Source organism: Podarcis filfolensis (genome assembly GCF_964270895.1).
Source record: "Podarcis filfolensis genome assembly, chromosome: 11".
Lineage (NCBI taxonomy): Eukaryota > Metazoa > Chordata > Lepidosauria > Squamata > Lacertidae > Podarcis > Podarcis filfolensis.
In genome coordinates this window covers 27,319,050-27,345,358 of record NC_139613.1, presented here as the reverse complement: position 1 = coordinate 27,345,358, position 26,309 = coordinate 27,319,050, and the positions used below count along the sequence as shown (strand labels likewise).

Below are 26,309 nucleotides of genomic sequence, written 5' to 3'. Positions count from 1 at the left end.
TGGGTCTGAGCCCCATGATGGGCAAAAGATTCCTGCATAGCAGGGGGTTGGACTAGATGAGCCTCATGGTCCCTTCCAACTCTACAATTCAATGATTCTATTCATAAGTGTTCCTTTCAGAATGACACCCATTACCAATCCACTGAGAGCGCTTCAAAATTTTCACGTCCCATTTTATCCAGGTTGCGAAACGAGGATTCACTCAGAATGCTTTCAGCTAATCACACTGCTGCTGCCGTTGCTGCAAATCTGAGAGGAGCTTAGTTAACATACCATTCCAGACACTGGGTAGGAAGCAACAGAAAGAGCAGGCAGGTTGTGCCACTTTTGTTTAAAGCAGAGGCAATGAGCCACAACAAGATTTTTGGTTTCCGTGCTGGAGGGAAAGACTCGCTTTCTTGCAGTGCCATGCAGAACCCCCCTGCCGGCCTTCAACATCTCCATTTGTCCTTCTCCGAGTCCCCAGCCTTGCTTTCTTCCCCTGCCACACAGTCACTTGTGTATGTATCAAGTCTGTGTTTGCTTCCGTATAACCTACTTATTGAGCTTTCATCCTGCTTTGTTTGCAGGGCCAGCCCACCCATGAGGACAGGTGAGATGACTGTCTCAGGTGGCAGGATCCACAGGGGCAGCAGATTCCGATGTGGATCTTTATTCCTCTTTTGTTCCTGATGTAGGTCTTCACTCACCCCATTTTTCCTGGTGGGGTGGAGGGCACCATTTGGTGGTTCACCTCAGGTTCCAAAGTGTATTGGGCTGGCCCTGTCTGTTTGTACATGTTTATGGAGCTATTTATTGAGCATTCATTCTTATTCTTTTGGCAGGGAGGTTACACAATGGCGACAGTCTAGAAGTGCCCAGTGTGTGTTTCTGGATTAAGTGCGCTTGCCTCTTGTGACCTCTGGCTCTGCTTATCCCTAGCTCCAGTTGCTGTTAGCTGCCCTGCCCTCTGCCCTACCAGCTCAAGTGAGCAGCAGCCACCACTGTTCACCACTCACAACCATTCACAGGTTCATTCACCCTAAAGGCAGCTTCCATATTGAGCTGAGGTACACCAATTTAATGTTCAAAAGCCTTCAATTGTGTTTACCTTTCAGTGTGTATTAATGATACACCATGTGGGAATGGACACAGAATGGACCTCTCTCAATTTTGGTTGATCTCTAAACATAAAGGTTATAGTTGTGGGATGTGGAGAGGGAGGGACATCTCAGTGTCACCAACATGCAAGGATTTTGGAGAAAGTATTTACCTTTTTAGCTAAGGCATTTCACACCTGCATAGGAGTTACACAGTATGGGCTACAACAGGATGCATACAAATGCACCCCAAAAACACCTCCACAGACACTGTTAGAGGAGAAAAAGGCAATTTTGTAGAGTTCTAAGTATGCCAAGAATGGATCAAAGGCAAGCAGGAATATATGCAGCCTTTTAGAAACGACTAAGGACATTAAGACCTGGGTTCCAATCCTTATTCAACCGCAAAGCTTCCCAGATGACAAAAGGGTGAGTTTCTCTCCGCTGTTGTGAAGATGAAAGAACAATGTATGCTACCCTGAACTCTGTGAAGGAACAATACAATAAAAATGTAACTAAATATTAATTTGACTTCTCACAGGATCTACATTAAATTTGTTCAGGTGTAATTAAGTGCATCCTCACCCTGCTATGTTTTAATAATTTTACGCATGTAAAACGCAACCCAAAGTCTCTCTGCCTCAGACCAATTTCACGAAACAGGAAAAACATCCCTTTTTAAGTCAGGAGCACCCCAAAACTTCCCAGTCTCGGGTCTGGGACAAATTACACCACCACCAACACCACAGAGCAGCTGGGCTGCCTATGCACACAGAACCAGCCTTTATTTGAGGCCAGACTCGAGAATAACGCGGCTAGAGAAGAAGTGGAGGCAAGTGCCTGAAGCTGGACTCACCACCTTTCAGTGGTCGGGCTGCAGGCAAAAGGCCGAGCAGGGGGCGAGAAGGCGGGCTCCCTGCCCCACAGCTTTGGCGGGAGCGACCGCAGGGCTCCCCGGAGCATGGCTTCTTCTCTCTCTGTCTGTCTCAGGAGATGGTGGCTCGGCCAGCCGAGGCTCTTTCCTTCCCAATGTGCACCCCGCTCCCTTTGCTCCCCACAAGACAGACAGGCTGAGCCGTCGTTTTCCAGTTGGCAGAACTCACTCTGCGGCCAATCCCCACAGCGGAGGGAACCAGGACCGCCCCTCGAAGGCGAAAGAGCGGCTTATGGGGGTGTTGTTGTTATCTTTAAACCTTTCTCCCTTTGAGGGGTGGGGGAAAGGGAGCAATTGCTGGAAGGGTTCCCCCCGCCGAAATGGCTTCTTGGGAGCTAGGAATGCGGGTGTCAGGGCGAGGGGACAAGAACGGGCTCAGGGGAAGTTAAGGAAGAAAACGACATTGGCGCCGTGAGGGGAGGCGCAACGCGGTGGAGGCGCACCCAAACCTAAGACCGACTCTTTCGTATTTTAAAAAGTACTTTTCCTCCTGCGCCCCCTCCCACCCATTGTAAGCGGCCCATGTTTCTATACCCGGTAAAGATACATATTTGGGTGGGTGGGTGCGTGGGGTTTAGGAAAAATGACTTGCTTCCTGCAGTGAAGGATCTCAAAACCTTGGGAAGTATACACGAAATCCTGAAAATGGCCGTTGGAAGCCAGCTTCTAACAGCACACTGAAAAATATGATGCATTTGTGGCACCCATGAACTAGGCGCTTGAGGGAGGCGAGGGGAATTACGTGGGAATTTGAAGCATTGCTTCCTCCCGCCCCGTAGGTAGCTGCCATATACTGAGCCGCACCATCGGTCTATCTTGCTCAGTATTGTCCACACTGACTGACAGCGGCTGCCCAGGGTTTCAGTCACGAGTTTTCCCCAACTTGGGACCTGCTGCATGCGAGGCGAAATGCTGCGCCGTTAGCGCTTAACACCCTAATAATTATTTCTAGGTAACTGTGAGTTGCCAAATGCTCGAAGTGGCGCTTTAAATGTATGGAGCGTTTAAGTAGCCGTGATTCTATACTGCTGCTTCTTCGAGAGTGAGAGAGACGTTACCCGGTGCTTGAGTTCTCGAGGCACCGTTACTTTTCGCCCTTCGCAGAAAGGAACAAGTCCGAGCAGGGTCTTGCCCGGGCGAACGCAGCTATATTCAGACGCCTCTTTCTCCAATCGACGTCCAGCTCAGGATCCACCCACCTCCGGCCCCCCCCCTTCCCAAAGACATAAAACGCCCGAGCGGTTTGCAGCGCTATCTGTGCCTCTTTGCTGGGGTGCGCTGCGTTTGTTTGTCTCGGCGGCAGAGGAGGGAAAGTGCAGTTCCCGACAAGGATCGATAGGGCGGCGGATCATGGCACCTATTGGAGGGACCCCGAAAAACAAGAAGGTAAAGCCGCCGGCTGCTTGGGGCTCTTGCTTGCTTGGTTTTTGTGGTGAAGAGAAGGCCCGAGGTGTAATAGAGCCGCCAACCTTAGAGACCTTTCTCTGTCTTCGGGCAAGAGAAGTGGTCTATTATCTCCAGCAAGGCGTCATCGAGAAAAAGAACAACGGTGCTTTAATAGAAAAGTTGTGAGCGAGAGAGGGGTCGTTTGGGGCTTTGCTAATAGGCAGACCCTGGGGGCTTCAAGAGGGTCAAAGGTGAAAGTCCGCTCCACGAGTTGAGGTATAGAAATAGACACCTCGGTCTACAGCCGTGGTTCCCAACGTGGAGCAATTTGATTTTTAAGGGGGGCAATTCGAGAATGAGTTATTAACAGTGAATGGCCTTTTAGGCTTCCTCCACTTGAATAGGAGTTCACTTTTCGAATAATAAGAATTATATGGGGGCGGGCACCAGGATTTTAGAGATACTTAGGTGGGGCATGGCCAAAAAAAGGTTGGGAACCACTGGTCTACACTCTTAACTATCTCAGCTGCCCTAGAGGCTGTTGAGTGTAAGCCAGGAGGTGTATTGAAGCCAGGGGCACCTGGTTCTGACAAATTTTTTATATCCCAGGACTTTTCATTCATTTTGTGTATAAATCTGATTATTCACATTGCTATGGGAATGTTCAGTATGATAGCAAAGTGTGTTTTCTGCATTTGGAACAACTGAATGTGATACTGATTTAGATAGATACACTTTTTACATGCTTTGGCCAGGATTCTGCATAAAAATGTAATCAGTCAGAATTGTTGGGTCACTTCCTATGCCATGAATATGCAAATTTGCAGTCCCGCAGATATGAATCTTCATTGTCATTAGAAAGCTTCACTAGAAGACTGGTTAATTGCTTTCATAAACGTTACTCCATGTGATTTCAAAGGAATTCATCTAAATATTTGTGTTACTGTTGCTTGATCGTGTATATGACTAAAACCTAATAGGAGAGGTAAAAGTACCCTTAAATATTAGACCTATGGATAATATGCCTGTTGGAGAATGGAGTATGTATGTGTGCATAGCTATGGAGTTATATGTTTGAAGGAAAGTCACATGCAGGGGGAAACCTGAAGAAATAGATTATCCATCTTCATAAAAGCTGTATTGATAAAATCTAATAATCTAGCATATGATACTAGATAGTGTTCAGAAAGACAGAGATTAAAAAGTAGCACCAGTCAACCAATAAACAGCTCCTTGGCCATGATTTTGGCAGTATTAATGGAGAAAGAAAGGTAAATCTGGGCAATGTTATGGATAGAAGAACAAAAATATTTGACTACAGTGGAAAATGTGGGCACCTTTTGCATACAAAGAATGGAAAATGAAGAGAAGTTTAAACAATGCTTGGGCAGGAGATTATATTGTGATACTGTTTAGATTTAGAAAGACTGTGCTGGGAATCATGCTGTCCCAAAAGCCTCACAGAGAGAGAAGGAGAAAAAGAAGCATAGAACTAAGCTGTTTCCTAACGGAAGGGTGAACTTTTTGGTGATAGGGAAATGCATCGCCTATCAGATTTGTTTTAAAAATGTTAGCATCCAGATTATATGTTCCTAGAACATATGGGCAAGTGTAGTGTGTAACATGTGCACTGTTAGACTCAATTCACACTGTCTTCACTTCAGAAGCAGAGTTTTATGAAGCAGGTCTGGTAAATCGTGAAGCGGTTAATAAAAGGGGGGCACAGACATTTAGGGAGAGGTCAGTCTGAGATTCAACAGCAACTGTCACTGCAGCTATGAAAAGAAACACAGGACAGCTGTCACTAGTGCCTTAGTTAACTATGACTGAGGGATCACAAAAAGAGCCGTTCAGATGGCAGCCCAGGCAATTGTCAGCAAACTTTTTCCTAATAAATAGCATTACATACTCAAGGGGAAATAATACTTTGAACAGGATCTGCCATCAAGCACATAAGGGAGTAATAACCCAAAATGACACCTTGTCTTAGGGAAGGGCATAGCTTAGTATAGGAGCTTCTACCCCCAGCATATCCAAGTGGGACTAAGAAAGACTCCTCCTTGAAATCCTGCAAACCACTGCCAGTCAGTGTAGAAAATTCTGAGCTAGATGGATGAGACTTGATATAAAAACCAATATACAACACAAATAGGTTCAAGTCTACCTGGTCGCCTAAGAGGTGTTAGTATGATATACTATAAATGCCGTCAGTGGTAAGAATCACCTCCAGACTAGGTATTTTACAGAATGCAAGTATTGTTTTTCCTTTTAGGCCCATAATAACTACCAGATATGTTTCTATATGTTCAAAGGAGTAAAATATTTTGTACAAATAATTTTTTATAAATATATATATACAAATTTGCTGTAATGAAGAGGATTTCCAAGAAGTGGTGATAATGAAGTGCCATGAAGGGTGAAGATTGAGTTCCTTTGACCTGTCAGGGTCTCAATAGTCCTCTTAAATCAGGAATGGGTAATTTCCATCCTGGAAGCTGAATGTGACCCTCTACATATTTCCTGTCGTTTTTGTCATGCAGATTCAAAGTAGCTAGTCCATTGCAAGTTAAAAAATTGTGCTCTGTGAATCCAGCACACAACTGGTGAATTCAGTGGCTGTTGTAACAGTCTTGCATTTAAAGAATAAATGCAATGACGCAAAATGATTTTGTGTGAGTTTCAGAGGGTTGAGTAATAAACTTGGCATAGGCCTCCTGGCAAGCATTCTCTTATCAGTGGGAATGATATAAAACTAGCACACAAAGAGAGATTTAAGACAGATGTGTTGGCATGGTTGATGGTAGCTGCTTTCTACATGGCAATCCACCAGTGGAATCTTACAAAGTTTCTTCAGAAAATATCAGCTCTCATCTGTGGCTCCTAGAAGCTGTCAGTATGCGACAGCTTCAGGTACAGCTTCAACTGGCAAGCTGAACCAGATGAGGGTAGCTGATGAGTCTCCAACCCTTGGCAAGTTAGGGACTTCCCTTACATGCGAAGACAGACTGCGGCGGATTGAGTGGACAAGATCAATAGTGAGTCCAACGGTCAAGAAGGCAGCTTCTGCATATGCTGTAGAGGGAAATTAGGGGCATATGGGGCTCATCAACTTGGGAAAGTAGCCCATCTACTTTCAGAGAATGAAAACTCTGATCCTAAACCTCTGCTGCCTTGTATGATATCTTGTGGAGAAGATAAGGCTAAGGAGTAAACCCTACACAAATCCATTATGGAGTCTTAAGATGAGTGGATGGTGCCTTGTACGCCTCCTTCTGGCAACTCCTGCTGCCCTGCTGGAATCAAACGTATTGCTCTGCTTTCCTTTGGACCACACCAACAAGTGGGGTCTTGTCTAGACATCCCAGAACCTCCATACACACTGCCCAGGCTTGCACCCCAGGAAGATCACTTAAGTGCAGTGGCTTAACTTTATATGTTGTATGAAATGTTAATGCCTTTTATGATTTTCTTCTCCTCCCCATGATATAATGTATTTATGTATATGTTTTCAGATATAAGTTGCTTGGAGACATTTTAGCTGAACGTTCTAAAATATTGTATGAACACTATGTAGTTCTTCTTCTAGGGTATTCTTGAACGTCTAGATGCTGGAGAAATTGTGATTGGTGATGGAGGATTTGTCATTGCTCTCGAAAAGAGGGGATATGTAAAAGCTGGGCCTTGGACTCCAGAAGCTGCTCTAGAACACCCAGAAGCAGGTTAGTTTAATCTGCAATGTATACATTATGAATTGTGTAAAATTCCCAGTTGTAAAATACACATTGACCCCTATGCTTGATAAAGTTAGTCATGATAAAAGCTGTGACCCTAAACAAACTTACTAGGGAGTAAACATCATTAAATACAATGAGTAAGGCTGTAGAGGATTGTGCTTTATGCTCCTGGAAATCAGTGGAATAAGTCGGGTGCAATTAGTTCATATCCCATTTCATTCAATGGACTTAATCATAGTCCACTTTTGCTAAATAGGAGCTGTTGGGCACAACACACAGGCCAATGAAAATTGATTCTATTCAACAAATTTTAATGGGCTCTTTAATGGGCACATTTTCTGATTTATACCTGATTTTGTATTTTATGACACTTTGAACTGGTTATTACAGAAATATTGCTTTAACATTACATCAGTAAAATTTAATCTTTTTAAAAATATTTTTGCAGTTTCGGGACTGCCTTAAAATAAGGATTTACAGTATACTGTTTGTTATCCTGTGTCTGAAGGCATCTATAGGTCTTTGAAGATAGGGTCCTGGATTTACAAAGACAAGGGGATGCAAGCAAATACTGTGATAATCACAAAAAAGCCATATTAATGTAATCAGTGGTCTTTTGGTTATCCTCTGCTTCTATAGTAGCAGACAATGTGGTGGGACGGCACTGCTCACCTGACCTGCAGTCATTGCATTGTTGATATTTACCAGGAGGGAGATGGTGGCTATGGTGCAAATGCACTAATGTGAGTATTGGATTGGCTCTGCCTCTGCGTTTGCACCATGCAGGCTTTGCCAGCACTTCACCCCTCTGCCTCCTGGTAAGCAGCAGTGATGCAACTAACAGGAGGTCAGGTGAACATTAGTAACCCACCACATTGTTTGTATCTGATGGTGTCGAATACTAGGTGTTCTGGTACCATTTTCAGTAGTAGCTTTATGTTCAAAATCATTTGGCAAAACCTGTACCTCTTCAAACACAAAACTGTCCCTGCCACAGTATGGGGAGAGTGAAATTAAGCCTGATGCTGCTACTTCTGTCCACCACTACAATTTTCCATGTATCACTCCAGCTCCTTTAAAGTAAGGCAAGATTTAAAAAATGCAACAAACAACTATGTCACAACTGGGGTGTATTGCGAAAGTCCCATACCAGTCAGGCAAACAGTGTTCTAAGTGTGAAATAGATGTGACCTTAAATCATTCTTAAATTACACTTGTATGGGTCAAAATGGGAGGGGGGAGAGGGGTGACAGAGAGTGTCAGATGTGAACTTGAAACTGGATAGGAAACCAAACAGTCTTGAAGTGAAGAAACAGAGCCTGTTTATCTTGCCTTTGGTTAGAGTGCGGATGGTGCCAGCTATTGCACAGTAACTGCTGTGGGGTTTGAGACAGCTATTCTGGCATCATAATTATAAACACATTTGCTTGGAATGAAGTCCTTTTTATTGTGGCAGAAAATGCTTCCTAAATGAGGTAACGAGTAGAAGTAATTAGTGGCCTACCTGTGCACATTAAGTATCCTGCACTGCAGGGATACCAGCATGGTTACCCTGCAGGTGTTGTTGGATACAACTTCTATCATCCTTGACCTTTGGTCATGCTGACTACGGCCAATTGAGGTTGGGATCCAGTAACATCGGGAGGACACTGCATTGGCTGTCTGTGTTCTACTGTCTCTATAAATTCATTGTAGTTGTGGGTGGCACATTTCCCATTTAAAATCTACTTCTGATACACTGCCTGTTAAAAATGCTATCGCATATTGCACCAGTAGACTAAGGAAAAATAGCTTAATTGGCTATAGACAATATCCAGTAGTGAACAGACTTCTAGCCATTCAGCAGGACTTCCCCTTCCTCTCCTCCTCATGCAGCTCCTTGCATGCCTACTAAAACTGCTGTGTAGGGTTTTGGACCCTCTGCAGGTGATCTACTTGTAGATCGCGGGGTGATCTTTGGCCCCTCAGTGATCTCCCCCCCCAAAAGGGGGGAAAACCTGTGACTTCCTAAAAAAAAGTTCAACAACTTTGCCTTTCCCAAAAAAGCTCAATAACTTTGAGTAGATCGCAGTCATTTGGGAGTTGGATGTCCCTGAGAGTCTAGAGCAATTTGGGGGAGGAGTGCAAATCAGCAAATCCTTACCCTCTTTCATTTATCTTACCTCTATATCTTAACATATTATAACTCTATATTTTCATCCATTTAACAATTCATTTTTGCATATTCTTATTAACTTTGTTGCTAATGCCACTTATTTTCAGTCCAACATCATTTTAACATTCATTAATTTTACAGTGTTTCTGAAGGTAGTCTTTAAATTTCTTCCAGTCTTCTTCCACCAACTCTTCTCCCAGGTCTCGGATTCTGCCAGTCATTTCCGCCAATTCCATACAGTCAATCAACTTCATCTGCCACTCTTCCAGGGTGGGTAACTCTTGTGTCTTCCAATACTTTGCAATAAGTATTCTTGCTGCTGTTGTTGCATACATAAAAAAAGTTCTATTCTTCTTTGGCACCAATTGGCCGACTATGCCCAGGAGAAAGGCCTCTGGTTTCTTCAGGAAGGTATATTTAAATACCTTTTTCATTTCATTATATATCATCTCCCAGAAAGCCTTAATCTTTGGGCACGTCCACCAAAGGTGAAAGAATGTACCTTCATTTTCTTTACATTTCCAACATTTATTATCGGGCAAATGATATATTTTTACAAGCTTGACTGGTGTCATGTACCACCTGTAAATCATTTTCATAATATTCTCTCTTAAGGCATTACATGCCGTAAATTTCATACCTGTGGTCCACAACTGTTCCCAGTCAGCAAACATAATGTTGTGACTAATATCTTGTGCCCATTTGATCATGGCAGATTTAACCGTTTCATCCTGCGTATTCCATTTTAACAGCAAGTTATACATTCTTGAAAGTATCTTAGTTTTGGGATCTAACAGTTCTGTTTCCAATTTTGATTTTTCCACCTGGAAGCCAATTTTTTTATCCAAATTATAGGCCTCTCTTATTTGATAATAATGAAGCCAGTCTCGCACTTTATCTTTTAATTTCTCAAAACTCTGCAATTCCAATTTGTCTCCTTCTTGTTCCAATATTTCCCAATATTTTGGCCATTTGGCCTCCATATTGAGCTTTTTCTGAGCCTTCGCTTCCATTGGTGACAACCACCTTGGGGTTTTATTTTCCAGTAAATCTTTGTATCTTATCCAGACATTAAACAATGCTTTCCTGACAATATGGTTTTTAAATGCTTTATGTGCTTTAACCTTGTCGTACCACAAATATGCATGCCATCCAAAAACGTTGTTAAAACCTTCTAGGTCCAAAATGTTTGTGTTCTCAAGAAGCAGCCAGTCTTTCAACCAGCAGAATGCTGCTGATTCATAATAAAGTTTAAGGTCTGGCAGGGCAAATCCACCTCTTTCCTTTGCGTCAGTTAATATTTTAAATTTTATTCTAGGCTTCTTGCCCTGCCAGACAAATCTGGAAATGTCTCTCTGCCACTTCTTGAAACAGTCCATCTTGTCCAATATTTGCAATGATTGAAACAGAAATAACATTTTTGGCAATACATTCATCTTTATAGCTGCAATTTGACCCAACAGGGAAAGCTTCAAGTTTGACCATATTTCCAAATCTTTTTTCACTTCTATCCAACATTTCTCATAGTTATCTTTAAATAAATTTAAGTTCTTAGCAGTCATATTAACCCCCAAATATTTTACTTTCTTAACTAATGTTAAACCTGTCTCCTTCTCCGTCTCTTTCTCAATTGGTGTAAAATTTTTCTCAAGCACTTTGGTTTTTGACTTGTTCAACTTAAATCCTGCCACATGACCAAATTCTTGAATCAATTCTAATACTCTTTTCGTACTAGATTCTGGCTCCTGCTAACGTCAAAACTAGGTCATCTGCAAAAGCTTTCAATTTATATTGTTTGGCTCCGACCTGAATACCTTTAATTAGACGGTCCCTTCTAATCATATTCAGCAAAACCTCCAGAACCGAAATAAAAAGCAATGGGGAAATTGGGCAGCCTTGTCGTGTCCCTTTCTCTATCTTAAATTCCTCTGTCATCACATTATTAACTATTAACTTAGCCTTTTGTTCTGAGTAAATTGCACTTATACCATTTTCAAACCCTTGGCCCACCCCCATTCCCTGAAGATTTTTCTTCATAAAATTCCAAGAAATATTATCAAAAGCTTTATCCGCATCTATAAAACTTAAAACTGCTTTGGTATTGATGTTCACTTGCAGCTTCTCCAAAATGTTAATTATATTCCTCGTATTGTCAGACAGATGTCTACCTGGGAGAAAGCCGGCTTGATCTTTATGTATCTCTTCGACTAGTACCTTTTTTAATCTATTAGCTAAGATATCAGCAAAAATTTTGTAATCCACATTAAGCAGGGATATGGGGCGGTAGTTCTTAAGTTGTGTCTTTTCAGACTCAGTTTTCGGTATAAGTGTAATGTAAGCTTCCTTCCACGACTCTGGTGCCTTTTTCCCCTCCAAAATTTCAGTACAGACCTCCTTTAGTGGATGAATTAACCAATCTTTCAAAGATCTATAGTATTTGGAGGTTAGACCATCCGGCCCTGGAGATTTACCCAACTGCATGTTCTGAATGGCACCTTCAACCTCCTGTTCTGTAATTTTGTAATTCAACATTATCCTATTTTCTTGAGAGATTTTTTGTAATCCATTTGTTCTTAAAAATTGGTCTAAATCAGTCTCTTTCTGTGGCCCTTGTGTATATAATTGTTTAAAATATCTCTGGAAGCACTTTCTAATCTCCCATGGATTCTGTATGTTCTTTCCTTCCACATCCAGATTTGTGATGGTGTTTAATTTTTGTCTTTTTTTCATCTGCCAGGCTAGCAGTTTCCCGCATTTATTAGCCAATTCAAATGTCTTTTGTCTCATCTGCTTAATTTACCATTCTACTTCCTGATTTATCATTTTCATGTATTGTACTTGATATAGCTTTATTTCTCTCAGAATCTCTTGCGACTTTGGTTTCGCTCTTAATTTCTTCTCTCCTTTTATTTTTTCCAAAATTTTATCTTTTTTCTCATTTTGAGTTCTCTTCTTTATTGCGTTCTGTTGAATCAGAAACCCTCTCATGACCGCTTTGCTTGCGTCCCAGATTACTCTTTTTTCAACCGTGGTATTCAAATTTATCTCAAAATAATCTCTCAAGATTTTTTGGGCCTTCTTGGTAACCTCTTGATCTCTAAATAAGGTGTCATTCATCCTCCATCTGAAGGAACCGATTGGTGTTAGTTTCATCTCCATCTTCACCGCATTATGGTCGGAGCAAGTTTTTGGGCAAATTTCCACTTTTCGAGTCTTAGGTGCCAGTCCTCTAGTTATCCATATTTGGTCAATTCTTGTCCATGTCATTTTGGCTTCAGAGAAGAATGTTCCCTCTCTTCCAAGGGGGTTCTTAGTTCTCCAGATGTCAATCAAGTCCATATTGTCAGTCAGTTCAAAAAAGGTTTTTGGTAGTCTGCTATCTTTAGTTACAACCTGTCTCTGCGACTTATCCATATTTGTAGATACCACTCCATTCATATCTCCCATCATGATAATGTTGTAGTCCATGTAGTCAAGCAATGTCTCATGCAATTTCTTGAAGAATTCAGATTTCCCCTCATTTGGTGCATAAACTCCTACAATCAGAAATTTTTCTCCTTGTGATTGAATCTCAATTGCCACAAATCTTCCTTGTTCATCTTTAAAAACAAATTTCGGTGATAGGCTCTCTTTGGCATAAATAACAACTCCTCTCTTTTTAACCTTGTCCGATGAAATAAACTCTTGACCCAATCTTTTATTAATCAGTACTTTCCTGTGAAGCCTTATCACATGAGTTTCCTGTAAACAAATTAAGTCCAATTGTTCCTTTTTCAATAAATGAAAGACTTTCTTCCTCTTCTCCGGGGAATTAAATCCATGAATGTTCCAACTTAATAATTGCAGAGACATGGTGTGGTTATTCTATTCTCCTCCAACTGCTCCCAAAAGTTCTTGTTCTGACGGTGGTATCGCTTTTTTAAGTTTGTCCAGTCCCAAAGGTGGTGGTACTATGCCTAGTACTCCTGATCTTAAAGCTCTTAGCTCTTCTAGTACTTCTTTTTGCAGGTCTTCTTCGTGGTCTCTCAAATTTTTTTCCTTATCTTCCACTGATCTTATTTTGAACTTTTTCCCTTTAAAGGTAAAAGATAGTCCCTGGGGGAATTCCCATCTAAAAACAATTCTGTTTCTTCTCAATAGGGCCACCAGATCTCCATAGTTGGTTCTAAGATCCAATAGATGTTTCGGTATATCCTTAAAAATCTCCACTCTCGAATCGTTGATCTCCAAGGTCTTCTGGAAGTGCGCACTCAGTATTTTATCTCTCTCTTCTTTCGTTCGGAGGGTTTCTTTTTAACAGTATAACAACTCAGTTAAAAATGAAGCGAATCACTATGTGTAGGTCATAAAATGGAACATGATAAGGCAATACCATGTAAAAGGAGCTGCTGCCACAATATTAACATCATATTTGACTCTCTGTTTTGTTTAAACATTTTGCAGTTCGTCAGCTGCATCGAGAATTCCTCAGGGCTGGATCAAATGTTTTACAGACATTCACCTTTTATGCAAGTGATGACAAATTAGAAAACAGGGGGAACTATGTAGCTGATAAACATTCTGTGAGTAGTTTCAACAGCTTTTTATTTTTATTGACAAGCGGAGTTACATGATCTCAATGCAGAAACGTGGGTCATCTTTGCAAGACATAACTCATTAATTCAAAGATGTAGATTTAAAAATTCAAATAGAAATAAAATATATGAAGATTTAGTATACTGAAATGGCAAGACAGAGATGCTGCCTGGATTACCTTCCAAAAAAACAGGGACAACCGCCTGTCAGATGAAAGAAGCAAGCTAGTTACTCTTACTGTAGTTATTTCTCACAAAGCACTTTCAAGTTGTTTAATACTGTGGAAAACAGGAGCTGACAAGGGCTAAATTTATCAATTAATTGTGACAAAGAAAAGTTTGTATACCCATATACAGAAGTAACTCCTTATAGTGTGAAATAATATTATGTGCAAGACATGAATAGCCAAGAAGAATGTTTCTGTTTGATTTTTCAGTAAAACCTAGTTACTATTTTTTAATCTAGGAACTAAAGTTGGAGGCCAGTTTGTCCTTTGCTCCTCCTTAGAGATATCGTAACACTGTGGTTACCTTTCAGACTTGAAAACATCCCCCCCCCCCAATATTTTCCTCAGATGCTTTTAAATCTCGCACTTGAGAACATGTCAGCAATGTCAGGACAGAACCAGAGAAGAGATACAGACACTTTTGTCAACACTGAGAAGCACTCTCCTCTTCAATATTTTAAGGATCATTTGCCTATTTTTAGGTAGTTGGTTAGGATCACACATGTCCTCACTCTAAATTAACTTTGCTTGCCAGGAGTGACAGAATAAATGACATTTGCTGCATGCCTGATGAAGACCTAGTTAGTTGTTGTTGTTGGTTGGTTAGTTGCTTTTGCCAAAACAGAAGCAGGCTGGCTCAATGGCAGCAAAGAGAGGCGAACTATATTTATGTTCTGATTAGAAGGAGTTATTTTCAGGAAATATTTTTGGGACCTCTGAAGATACTATTTTGGACCCAAAAATGAAGCAGGCAAACATTTACACTGTCCTCTAATAAAAAACACCCCCTTATGAAACTGTACTGTGATGATTGGTAAAATGTGAGACTTCTTAGCTGGACAACAAATGTAACGTGTATTCCTTTTTCCTACAATAAAAGTGTAGGTATGTGTATGGTGTAAGTCCGTACTAATGCTATTTCTGTATTATCAGGGCAAGAAAGTAAACGAAGCAGCCTGTGATATTGCAAAAGAAGTGGCTCAAGAAGGGGATGCTTTGGTGGCTGGAGGCGTCAGCCAAACCCCTTCATACTTAAGTAGCAAGAGTGAAGCTGAAGTTAAATCAATCTTTCGAAAGCAGCTAGAGGTTTTTACTAAAAAGAATGTGGACTTCTTAATTGCAGAGGTAAATGCAACCATTAAGGAAACAGTAAGTGGTGATAATGGGGGAAACGGCTTTTGTGATAGGTTCATATCCAGAGTTTGTGTGAATTGAAAAACTGCTTGCACAATGGGGCTCTGCAGATTTGCAACCCACCTACCCCCAAAGAGTGACCAAGGCATGCCAAAACCGGGCCTAAACCCCTATTGAAATGGATCTAGAAAATCTGTTTCATTCAAGAGTGCCAGAGTTGGGGGTGGGGCACCCCCTCAGAAATTTGTACCCAGGGCCATGTGCCCCTCAGCCCCCCCCCCCAATGCTGGAAGGTGTGGGATAACTATGTCTTGGGCCTAGCCTCTGCACAAACAAATCAGAATGAATGCTCAATAAACTGATATCATATAGCCTCCACATAAATTTTACATGAACAAATCAGGATAGATGCTTAGTGAGTAGGTTGGTAGAACCCTTAAACAGATACCCTGAGGTACAAATGAGTTTAGTATATGAAGAAAGATACTCAGCAAATGCAATTTTTGGAGGGAAAGTTTTGAATATTTAGAAAATAACAGGAATCCTCATTTCCCTCTCCACTGGGCTGGGAAGGGGAAGCACTGGCTTCAGCAAAGGTGTCTCCCAACTGAAGGTGAGTGGCCCACTGGTGGTATTCTTCTTGCCATTGGAGGGCAGCAGAAAGCCTTGAAATATGGAGCATTCCAAAGGTGGGGAGGGAGCAGAGCTAGGCATTAGGCCCCTTGTGGAGTCGATCAACGTGCCAGTCTGGAGCTCCGGCAGTGATCAGGGCTAATTGTAGTCCACCTCCGTTTCATCACAGCCACCATGCATAGATATGGGGCAGATGCAACAATGGCTCTGACCCTCCACAAAGCCCTTTTGTCAGGGGGTGGGGTTTTTGCATTGTATCCCAATTAAAAAAAAAGTACTTTTTCTTTTAGTCTTTTGTTTGTTTCTGTCACATTTTCACACCAAAGGTAGCATTATGCTCTGAACTCTTTCTCTCTCTCTCTTTTCTCTCTCTCTCTCTCTCTTACTTACTCCTTTCATCTCTTTTTAGTATTTTGAACATGTGGAAGAAGCTGTGTGGGCAGTTGAAACCTTAAAAGAAGCTGGGGTTCCAGTTGCAGCAACTCTTTGTATTGGTCCAGAAGGAGATATGCATGGCATATTACCTGGAGAATGTGCTGTCAAACTTGTAAACGCTGGTAAGATTATATATTTGGCGTATCCATCGTGATACAAGTTAAAATATTAGCGATATGGAATGAAATGAAAGAAGCTCAGCAAAAGTAGGTGCATGTTTGAGTAGGAAAATATTGGACAAGGTGAAAGGGAAGGCCTGTTGGCTCATAGTGGACCCAGCTGGGGGGGGGCATTGCCTCATTCTCCCTAATGGACCAATTACTCAAATAGTTCTACTTTTTATTTTAAAATTTCGAATCTGCTTTATTAAGGCTCAAAATAAAAATGGCATTTTTAACAAGTGCTTTGCAAATGACCCTGTCGCCCACTTTAGCTGTTGCAGCACAGAAAAACAGGCAAGTGGCCCCATCCACAGGCAAGTGGGGAACAGCTATCAATCTCTTGATTCTGCCTGAAAAGGTGCACGAGATGCAAATCCCGGCGCAAATACTTGAAGCTTGTACCCCACACCCATACTTGGTTGCTTTACAATAGCAACAATTCCACACTTAAATTAGGTGGCTAAAACGAATAAGCTTTGGATGGGAGGAACCAGGAATGGGTTTTTGTGTGAAAGGACTGTGAGCAAAAAAAACAAAAACACACACAACCAAATTTCTGGACTGGGAGGTATCACTAAGAGGTACAGACTGCCCTTTAATTCTAAGTATACATTTACCTCCCTTTCTAAGGTAGTATTTTGCATGTGATTCCAACCTGATAATTGCCACCTGCCCCAGATTTTAACTTGTCAGAATTAATTTTAAGATGTATTTTAATTAATTGATGTCTGTTTTTATGCATATTGTGTTGTTTTTATGATGTTAGCCGCTCTGAGCCCGGCCTCAGCCGGGGAGGACGGGATACAAACAAACAGACTTATTTAGTTAGTTAGTTAGTTAGTGATGCCAGCTTGTGGTCTTTGGGTTTGTGGGTGGGAACTTAGCAAATCCCTCAAGCTTGAAGTCTGCGCACCCCAGGTCTAGAGTACATTCAGCCCAGTCCTGCAAGGTGTGGATCTCATACTTTAATCTGACGCTCCCAGCATTTCAAAGACAGTAAGTACTTTGCTATTTATGTCTGTTTCCATACATGCATATTTAAAGTGCAGATAAAAAAAACACACCATAACATCACAAGGGGCCCTTTATACACAGATCACATTAGTTTAAAAACATTGAATTGAAAGATATTGTGAAACACTTCACATCTTGTTCTTTAGGTGCTTCTATTGTTGGAGTGAACTGCCATTTTGATCCAGCTACTTCCCTCAAAACTCTGAAACTCATGAAGGAGGGCTTGGCAGCTGCTAAACTAAAAGCGCACCTCATGTCACAGCCACTTGCGTTTCATACTCCGGACTGTGGGAAGCAGGGGTTCATTGATCTACCTGAATTTCCTTTTGGTAAGACTTTTGTTGTTGTTGTTGCTGTTCTTAGCGTGAAGCTGCAAGAAAAATAGCACTTATACATCAAATAGCAGTATACAGTATACATCAAATATCCAGTCCATGTACTGGAAATAGGCCCCATTGCCTTCAAAAGCATACAGTTGGTCTAGAACTGAAGCCATGTTGCATTGTATAAAATGTATTATTAATTTTTTTTAAATGCACCATCATTCTATTCATATTTGAAGAGTGATTTATAGTCAATTAGATTAATTATAGGGATACGGGTGGTGCTGTGGGTTCGGCGGTTCGAATCCCCACGACGGGGTGAGCTCCCATTTGTTCGGTCCCTGCTCCTGCCAACCTAGCAGTTCAAAAGCATGACAAAGTGCAAGTAGATAAGTAGGTACCGCTCTGGCGGGAAGGTAAACGGCGTTTCCGTGCGCTGCTCTGGTTTGCCAGAAGCGGCTTAGTCATGCTGGCCACATGACCCGGAAGCTGTACGCTGGCTCCCTCGGCCACTAAAGCGAGATGAGCGCCGCAACCCCAGAGTCCGTCACAACTGGACCTAATGGTCAGGGGTCCCTTTACCTTTACTTAGATTAATTATAAAATACAACGCTAAAACACTAGGGTCAGAGTCTAAATATTTAAACCTAAAGATTGCTGGCAGGTAAACGTCTATAGCAAGAATCTGTGGCGTAGTGTGGGGGGTGCAGGGGGGGGCCGGCCGCACCGGGCGCAACATCTGGGGGTTAGGGTTAGGGGGCGCAAATCCACAGGTTAGGGGGCGCAAATCCACGGGTTAGGGGTGCAAATAACTTGCCTTGCCCCGGGTTCTGACAACCCACGCTACGCCACTGGCAAGAATAGGAACCATTTTTCAGGCCACAGACCACGTTACTCAGCAAAAAGCTATTAGGGGTGGGGTCACATTTCATACATGGGCAGAGCCCAAAAGTAGATAGGGCCAGTTACCATGCAGATCAGCTGAGGGGTGTGTGTGTTATTTTCATCCTGTTATAGGGCTGGGCTTGATGTCCATGCTGAGACTGGGTTGAAATTGGGCCATCTGCTTCCCAGAAGATCTGCAAATATCATCTAAGGAGCAGGAGAAAGCTACTGATTTTCATCCCCATCTCAGTGTGCTTAAAGCTTCCCACCCTGCAAGCTGAACTGGGGATTAAAAATAAATAAATAGAATCTCCCTGTTCCTCAGATGATCTATTCCATTTGGTTGGGAAAACATGTAGGTAATTCTTGGAACTGGAAAAGAGTGCTGAAAAATTTGTTTAGATCACTTTGTGGAATAGGGAGCCCTACCTAAGAAAAGTCAGTTTGGAAACCGAAAACTTGCTCCCCAAGAGTGGCTATTATTGTGGCTCTGCCTTATGGTACCTGGAAAGAGACTCCTTGCTGCTGTTTGCAAACTAAATAGTTGTGAATAAATACACAATTGTCTGTCCTGGTTAGCGCCGTCTAAAGAAAACAAACCTATTTTGTAAAACATTTGGATGACAATGGTAGTGTTTTGCACAGATTTTTATCACCGAATGTTCAGATAATAATGAAGTTAAAGTAATTACATATCATTACAGCTTTGGAGCCAAGAATTCTATCCAGATGGGATGTTCACAAATATGCAAGAGAGGCCTATAATTTGGGGGTTCGATATATTGGAGGGTGCTGTGGGTTTGAACCATATCACATCAGAGCAATTGCAGAGGAGCTGGCCCCTGAAAGAGGATTTTTACCACAAGCCTCTGAAAAACATGGCAGCTGGGGGAGCGAATTGAGCATGCATACCAAACCATGGGTCAGAGCAAGGTAAAGTATATTTTTAACTCTGATACTAAAATAACCCACTATATATATTTCTTTTTCAGAAATGCATTGCTTCATATAGCAAATTTCTTGGTAGTAGTAGTAGAACTCTATGTCATGGTATAAAACCATGCACACAAGCAGTTTTGAACAGTAATTTTATAGACCTAAACACGAAGATGGAAGTAATGGATGCAGGATATTACTAAACATGTGCATTTAGATCAATACAGTGACTGAGTTAAATACCCTCCAGTTTACTAGAGTACCTGTTATTCAGCCATTGTACAGTAAAGTTTCATTCAGATTTCCTGATGATATTAATGTTGTTCCTTTCATGTTAGGCTGGAAGCATTTGCTATGTATAGTAAAGCTAGAGAGACTGAATTCAATCAGAATTCTAGCTTCTTAGTTATGTAGTTTCCCCTCATGCTCCAAATGTTGGGACATTTAGATATCAATTTCATAATAAACTTGTTCTGTTAATACTACTTCTTAGGCGCCCAATGCAGTGCCCATCAAGGCCTTCTGTCCCTACCAATTTTTAATTTTTTTAAAAAAAAACCTGTGAGGGTTTTATTTCAGGCCAGGGGTTTCTCTTTTGGGGGTTCTGTGTTTTCTTTGTTTTGAGCTGTATGTAGATATGTTGCTGGGCCCCTGGGGAGATTTTGTTTCAGGGAGTGGAGGCAGTTCTGAGCATCACCACTTTCATTCTGTGAAATGGGTATTTTGTGGTGCTCATAACAGTTTCTTAGATTTCCCAATATTCTCCCTCCCTGACACAAAATGTTGGGGATTCTTTTCTTACTGTGTGGTATTGCCTTCCTTTTTGTTGCAGCTAAGCCAGAGGGCCACTATAAAGTTCAGCATATATCGGTATCATGGTTGTGAAGGTTGTCTGAGGTCCTGAAACCTCATTTAAATGTCTTACATTGCAATCATTATATAGGTTGCCTTTGAAGTTCAACAATGTGCTGCCTTTGAACATTCAACAATGTTTAAAGCTATAGTCGAGATTTCTGGAAACCTACTATTCATATTCCTGGGGCTACAAAGTTCATTTTAGCCCCCTCCCCCTCTTCACTATATTATACATGTCAATGTTATTTTTGACCTGGCCTTAGGAGGAAAAGAAACTAGGAAATATGCATATAACCCTTTCAAAAGCACCTGTATTCCAGAAGTGATATGTTAGGGTTTTATGCCTCAATATCCTTGGAGAGGTGGAGTGGGGAGAATTAGCAACAATACAGCACTACCAATGTGCCCCCTTAAGTGTTTGAGGCCCTCGGTGCTAGATCTCAGTGTCCTGGCTGAATGATTACACTATTAATCCCTCTGGCAAGTCAGGGTTGCCACATATCCTCTTTTTCCAGGACAGGTCCTCTTTTTCATGGGTATGTAAAATCAGAGGCGTCATAGTGAGCCATAGTTAAAAGTAGAACACCTTAAATTTAGTTATTAAAACAATCCTTTGCACTGTTAGGTTTACAACCAAAATTATTCTATGACAATCTGTTGATTTACATGCTAAAACATTTTGTAAAATATCTTGTACTGTATCCCTCTTTGATTAAAAATATATTGAATAGGATTTGTCCCTTTTTTAACCTAGGGCTAGGAAGGAATACTGGGAGAATCTCTTGCCTGCTTCAGGAAGACCATATTGCCCCTCACTGTCAAAGCCAGATGCCTGGGGGGTCACCAAAGGGGATGCTGAGTTGATACAGCAGAAAGAAGCAACATCTGAACAACAGCAGAAAGAACTCTTCAAAAGACAGAAATTCAAATCCAGCACTGTAGCATAGATTATTAGCAATTTTGTCTATGCAAAAACAAGTATGTCACTGTATAATTGACAACTTAGTGGAAAGATCAGACAGAATTTATTAATTGCAAGTTGGAAGTATAATAAATCTCAAAACACTTTAAAAAAATTAAAATGCGCCCATGCTATGTGCTGCACTTCTATTGAATACTCCAACTTATTTGCAGTACAGACAATTCAGAGCACGTTCATCCTCTAATCCTATTGAAATAATTGGGATTTAATGCTTACATGTAAAATGGTCCAATCCTAAGCAACTTTTCTCATAATTAAGTCACACTGCATTTAGCAGAATTTCCTTCCTAGTGATGTGCTTAGGATTTCACCAAAGAACTTGGGTTAATTGGAACTTTATATGGATTGTGCGCCTTATCTTAGATGGAGAAGCTTTATCTTCTATTTCCCCCCTTATAATCATAGCACTCTTTATGAAAGCTAAAAGAGATGAATACTTATTTTGGAAAGATATATTTTTCTCAGGATAAGAATAGCTTAAATCATTGCAATTATATAATTTTTAAAAATAAAATAATTTCTGATAAACAGCAGACTATCTTCAAAATATTTGTTGGTTTTATTCTCCCAGGCCTGAGATGCCATTGCGATCTCTAAATGCATATTGCAGGAGATCAAATTAAGCTAAAAATTATTCTGCATTAAAAAAAGAAAAGTTTATTAAAAAGGGTAATTTACAGTCCCAATTAGAAACAGAAAAATGTAAAGAATATACAAGAATATAAAACTCTTTTCTGCATGTGAAATCCAAACATGTAACTTCTGGAAATGTGTGAAATCCACTTGGCTTTTCCATTACAAATTAGCAAGAAGTCTTATATAGATCATGAATGAAGTTTCCTCTTGAGCTGCTTAGCTTCCCAGACTGTGGGTGGTATCCAAAAGTGATGGTACTGAAATAATCCACCAGTGGAATGGGGAGGAGGCCATTTCAATGACCCCTAAATTCCATGCCCTCTCTAAATCTGCCTCAAGGGTTGGGGGGTCCCCTCAGGGCAGATTTTTGCCCCCCCAGTATGTTTTTTGAGAGGTGCTATGCAGGAAGGGGAAATGGACAAAAAAAAATCCCTCCCTGTTTTGCTGAACAATTCCTTCTGTCAATAGATAGTTGCCACTGGATACCACTCTATAACTATGCAGATATTTCTTCACCATGTAGCATCTGTGGAAGCTGATCACATTTACTTTCACCACTCAGCATGATTGATCCATTCCAATATGCTTCACTGGTGCACCTGATCAAGAAGTTGAAATAATATTTCTTACATCTAATCTCGTATGAGGGCTTTGGTACCCGCTTTGGGAGATCTCCATTGCTCACTGAAACTAAGGTCACATGTTAAAACCTTAATGACTGAAAATCTTCTGGCATGTGGCTCAGGGCCGGCCTGAGACATTTTGGCACCTGAGGCAAACCACAAAATAGCACCACCCTCCTTGCCAGCGAAGAAGGGCTGAGTGAAGATATACATCAGGAACAAGGGGGGAAATAAAGATCTACACTGGAATCTGCTGCCCTCTGTGGTTCCTGCCACTTAAGGTGCTTGCCTCACCTTGCCTGATATTGCTAAATAAATGATTAATATCTGCTATATACTGAGGGAATTGGCCTATATGTGACATCATTCAGTTCTTGTATATCTAAGAGCAATGTTCTGTATTAATACCAATAAAGATTTACAAATTACCCTAATGTCTTGCTGTTGTATTGTACCTAATACAATGTTTTAACATGCTTCGTTTGGCACAGAATATTCTTCCTGAATATGTTTGCCTTGCCACCTTTCTTCTCCACGACACATTATAGAACTCTTATGTAATTGTGCATACACACACAAAAAAGGCAGCATCAATCTTGTAACAATAAAGCAGGAATGGGAAGTTCTGGCCCTCCAGATGTAGCTGTAACAATATATATACAGTTAAACTTCAGTTGTCAAATGTAATCTGTTCCGGAAGCCTATTCGGCTTCTGAAATGTTCAACAACCAAGGCTTCTGATTGGTTGCAGGAGCTTCCTGCACTCTGGAGAGCCAGTGTGGTGTAGTGGTTAAGAGCGGTAGTCTTGTAGTCCGGTGAACCGGGTTTGTGTCTCCGCTCCTCCACATGCAGCTGCTGGGTGACCTTGGGCTAGTCACACTTCTCTGAAGTCTCTCAGCCCCACTCACCTCACAAAGTGTTTGTTGTGGGGGAGGAAGGGAAAGGAGAATGTTAGCCACTTTGAGACTCCTTCAGGTAGTGATAAAGCTGAATATCAAATCCAAGCTCTTCAAAGCAGAAGCTGTGTCAGATGTTCAGTTTCCGAAAAATGTTCAAAAACTGGAGTTTTTGCGTTCAGGAGCTGAAACATTCCAAAACGGAGGTGTTTGGGAGCCGAGGTTTGACTGTATATATATCATTCCTGTTCTTTGTCACTGGTGTCCAAAAGGAATAGTCTAATACTTTAGCCATCAACTACTTGAATCTAGGACTTTACTTCACTTTGTGTGTCTTGTGTCCAAGAAGATGCTTTGCCAGGGTGTTCTGGAGCAACCATAGTTTGTTTAAAAATAATAGCAACAGACAAGTTTTCAAGCCTTGAATGTTTTCAGTTAACCATCCACTGAGAATTGAACATTTGCTGCACATCCTGGAAGCCAAATAGGGCATTTCGGCAGCAGTTACTTTGAAGAGTTAGTGTTGCCTTTACACATTTAAGGTATTTGGATTCATTCTTTATTTTCTCCACAAGGAGGAGCTGGCTGAGGGAAATCATATAACACCGTCTCACAATTCTCTGGGGCAGCCTTTAGGTTGGGCATAAGGGTGTTCTGTTCTGGTAATATACATGGTAATAAACAGTCCTTAGGAATATATGCTCCTTAAATCAGGGGTGGGGAAACCTGTGGCTCTCCAGATGTTGAACTCCAGCTCCCCTCATTCTTGGCCATTGGCTATGCTGGATGGGGCTGATGGGAGTTGGAGTCCAACAATATATGGTGGCCCACAGGTTCTTTGCTTTACATTGACTGTATTTTAATCCACTGTTTAGAGAGCCTTCAAGTGGAAAAACATTTACAAGTGAATGTTAATAGTAACAATGGAATGCTGTTCCTGCTTCTTCCTCACTAATGTCTCTGAGCAAGAGTAAATAACATGAATTGCTTATTAAACTGGAATAGATGGCTGCCTCAGAAGAATGCTCCATTAAGCAGTCATGATAATCCACATCCACTCAACTTGAGAAACTTTTCCATTACATATAAAATGTCCATTCAGCCGGCAATAAAGTGAATTAAACCAAACAAAATGTGAAACAGGTTTTTTTATTAAAACACACATGAATTTTTTCCTTAAGCTATGCATGGCCATAAACAATAGTGTGACTGTTTCTATATATAGTATTTTTAAAAAAACAAAACAAAATCGCTGCACATCTGTTTGCAGTTTGTGGTAACAATGCAACTCTTCCCTACAATTGAGTGAGATAGCATCATGGAAATGCATTAACGTTCTCACTGCACTGGGGTGTACTGAATGTGCATGACGGTCAGTTTTTAATTAAAGATAATTGAATTCCAGGATCTTCACATTAGAGCAGCTTTTTGGTTGCCATTCTGGGATCACTTCCAGACAACCTGTTCGTTGAACATTCGTCCAGATTTGTTTGCAGAAGGTTTGCAGGGAGATGAGACGGTGTCAGCTACTTTTTGAGTATTAATTCTGATTTGGTTGCAGGGTGGTTAGTTGACACTGAGTCAAGCAAATCTTATCCCATACTTTCCAGTGCATTTCCCCCACTGCTTTTCTTATTGCAAAAAGTCTGGGGGTGGGGTTGGGGGGGGAGTGGAGGAGGAAGCAGGATTGCTGCACAATAGATCAGAATAAACTTTTATTGTGTAAATTGCAAGCCGAAAACAGTGGCTGTCTAGAAATGCCCTTAGTTGTCAGCCATAAAGTGAAGAATGAGAAGAAATCGGTAATTCAACAGGGATATCCAACAGTTACTATCTGATGATGAACTAATGGAATAGTATTTGTAGTTCTGCAGCCTCTGTTTCCTTCCTTGCCCCAAACCGAAGACTGGCGCTTAACCATAAGAAACATGAGGTAAAGCACTGGTGAAACCCAAGGTGATGCATTAGCACAAAATGGATGTGTTTGTGCTGAATCTTGACATCAACAGTTTCGGCTTCTTTCTCGTTATGTTGTCCCAGAAAGTGGTGCAGACAGCTATGTGGTATTGTGAGGCATTTTGCCTTGAAAAATCATCGTAAGGGTGTTGCTCTGGCAGCAAAGCAGAATCTCACACTCTTTATTTGTAAAGGTAAAGGTACCCCTGCCTGTACGGGCCAGTCGTGTCCGACTCTAGGGTTGTGCGCTCATCTCACTCTAGAGGCCGGGAGCCAGCGCTGTCCGGAGACACTTCCGGGTCACGTGGCAGCGAGCCAGCACCAGCGCAGCACATGGAAACGCCGTTTACCTTCCCGCTGTAAAGCGGTACCTATTTATCTACTTGCACTTAGGGGTGCTTTCGAACTGCTAGGTGGGCAGGAGCTGGGACCGAAAGACGGGAGCTCAGCCGTGGGGATTCGAACTGCCGACCATGCGATCGGCAAGCCCTAGGTGCTGAGGTTTTACCCACAGCGCCACCCGCGTCCCTCTTTATTTCTAGTTCAGCACTAATACAAAAACATAATCTAGGAAAGCAGGTAATAGGTAATGTCCCTAGAAAACATCTTTATAATTATTTTTTCCATCTCAGCATTCCCTACCCCACCCCACCCTACACATCACTAGGTGGATTTTTTTAAAGTACTGTAAAAATGTAAAAGCACTGCCTCCTTGTGGTAAGCGAGATAGTTACAAGAGCAGTGAAAGATA

The 26,309-nt window shown here is 41.4% G+C and overlaps 2 protein-coding genes across 8 annotated transcripts in view; one reads left to right on the top strand and one right to left on the bottom strand.

Annotated features, from left to right (window-relative positions):
- DMGDH (dimethylglycine dehydrogenase) overlaps positions 1-2,235 on the bottom strand; it is a 43,413-nt gene extending 41,178 nt beyond the window's left edge. For 3 of the 7 annotated variants that reach the window (XR_014539627.1, XR_014539628.1, XM_083576062.1), the window contains exon 1: positions 1,939-2,224. Coding sequence is in view for 2 of the 7 variants with exons in the window: in XM_083576062.1 (XP_083432188.1) it covers positions 1,939-2,042 (104 nt within the window). In the remaining 5 variants the exon portion in view is untranslated. Of the gene's footprint in view, positions 1-1,935 lie in introns of all 7 variants that reach the window. The other 4 variants (XR_014539624.1, XR_014539625.1, XR_014539626.1 and 1 more) reach the window with 3 other exon arrangements.
- Positions 1,002-23,134, top strand: LOC310744622 (betaine--homocysteine S-methyltransferase 1). The gene is made up of 9 exons (XM_083576236.1): positions 1,002-1,049; positions 2,793-3,399; positions 6,986-7,118; positions 13,732-13,850; positions 15,023-15,214; positions 16,266-16,413; positions 17,613-17,795; positions 19,379-19,607; positions 21,220-23,134. The coding sequence occupies exons 2-9, from the start codon at positions 3,364-3,366 to the stop codon at positions 21,410-21,412; spliced, it is 1,233 nt and encodes a 410-aa protein (XP_083432362.1). The 5' UTR covers positions 1,002-1,049; positions 2,793-3,363; the 3' UTR covers positions 21,413-23,134.
- The last annotated feature ends 3,175 nt before the right edge of the window (positions 23,135-26,309 follow it).

Excerpts from the sequence above, each read along its gene's own strand:
- LOC310744622 (XM_083576236.1), top strand. The coding sequence starts at position 3,364 with ATGGCACCTATTGGAGGGACCCCGAAAAACAAGAAG. Across the intron at positions 13,851-15,022 it reads ATGTAGCTGATAAACATTCT|GGCAAGAAAGTAAACGAAGC; the intron begins GTGAGTAGTTTC and ends CTGTATTATCAG. Across the intron at positions 19,608-21,219 it reads AAACCATGGGTCAGAGCAAG|GGCTAGGAAGGAATACTGGG; the intron begins GTAAAGTATATT and ends TTTTTAACCTAG.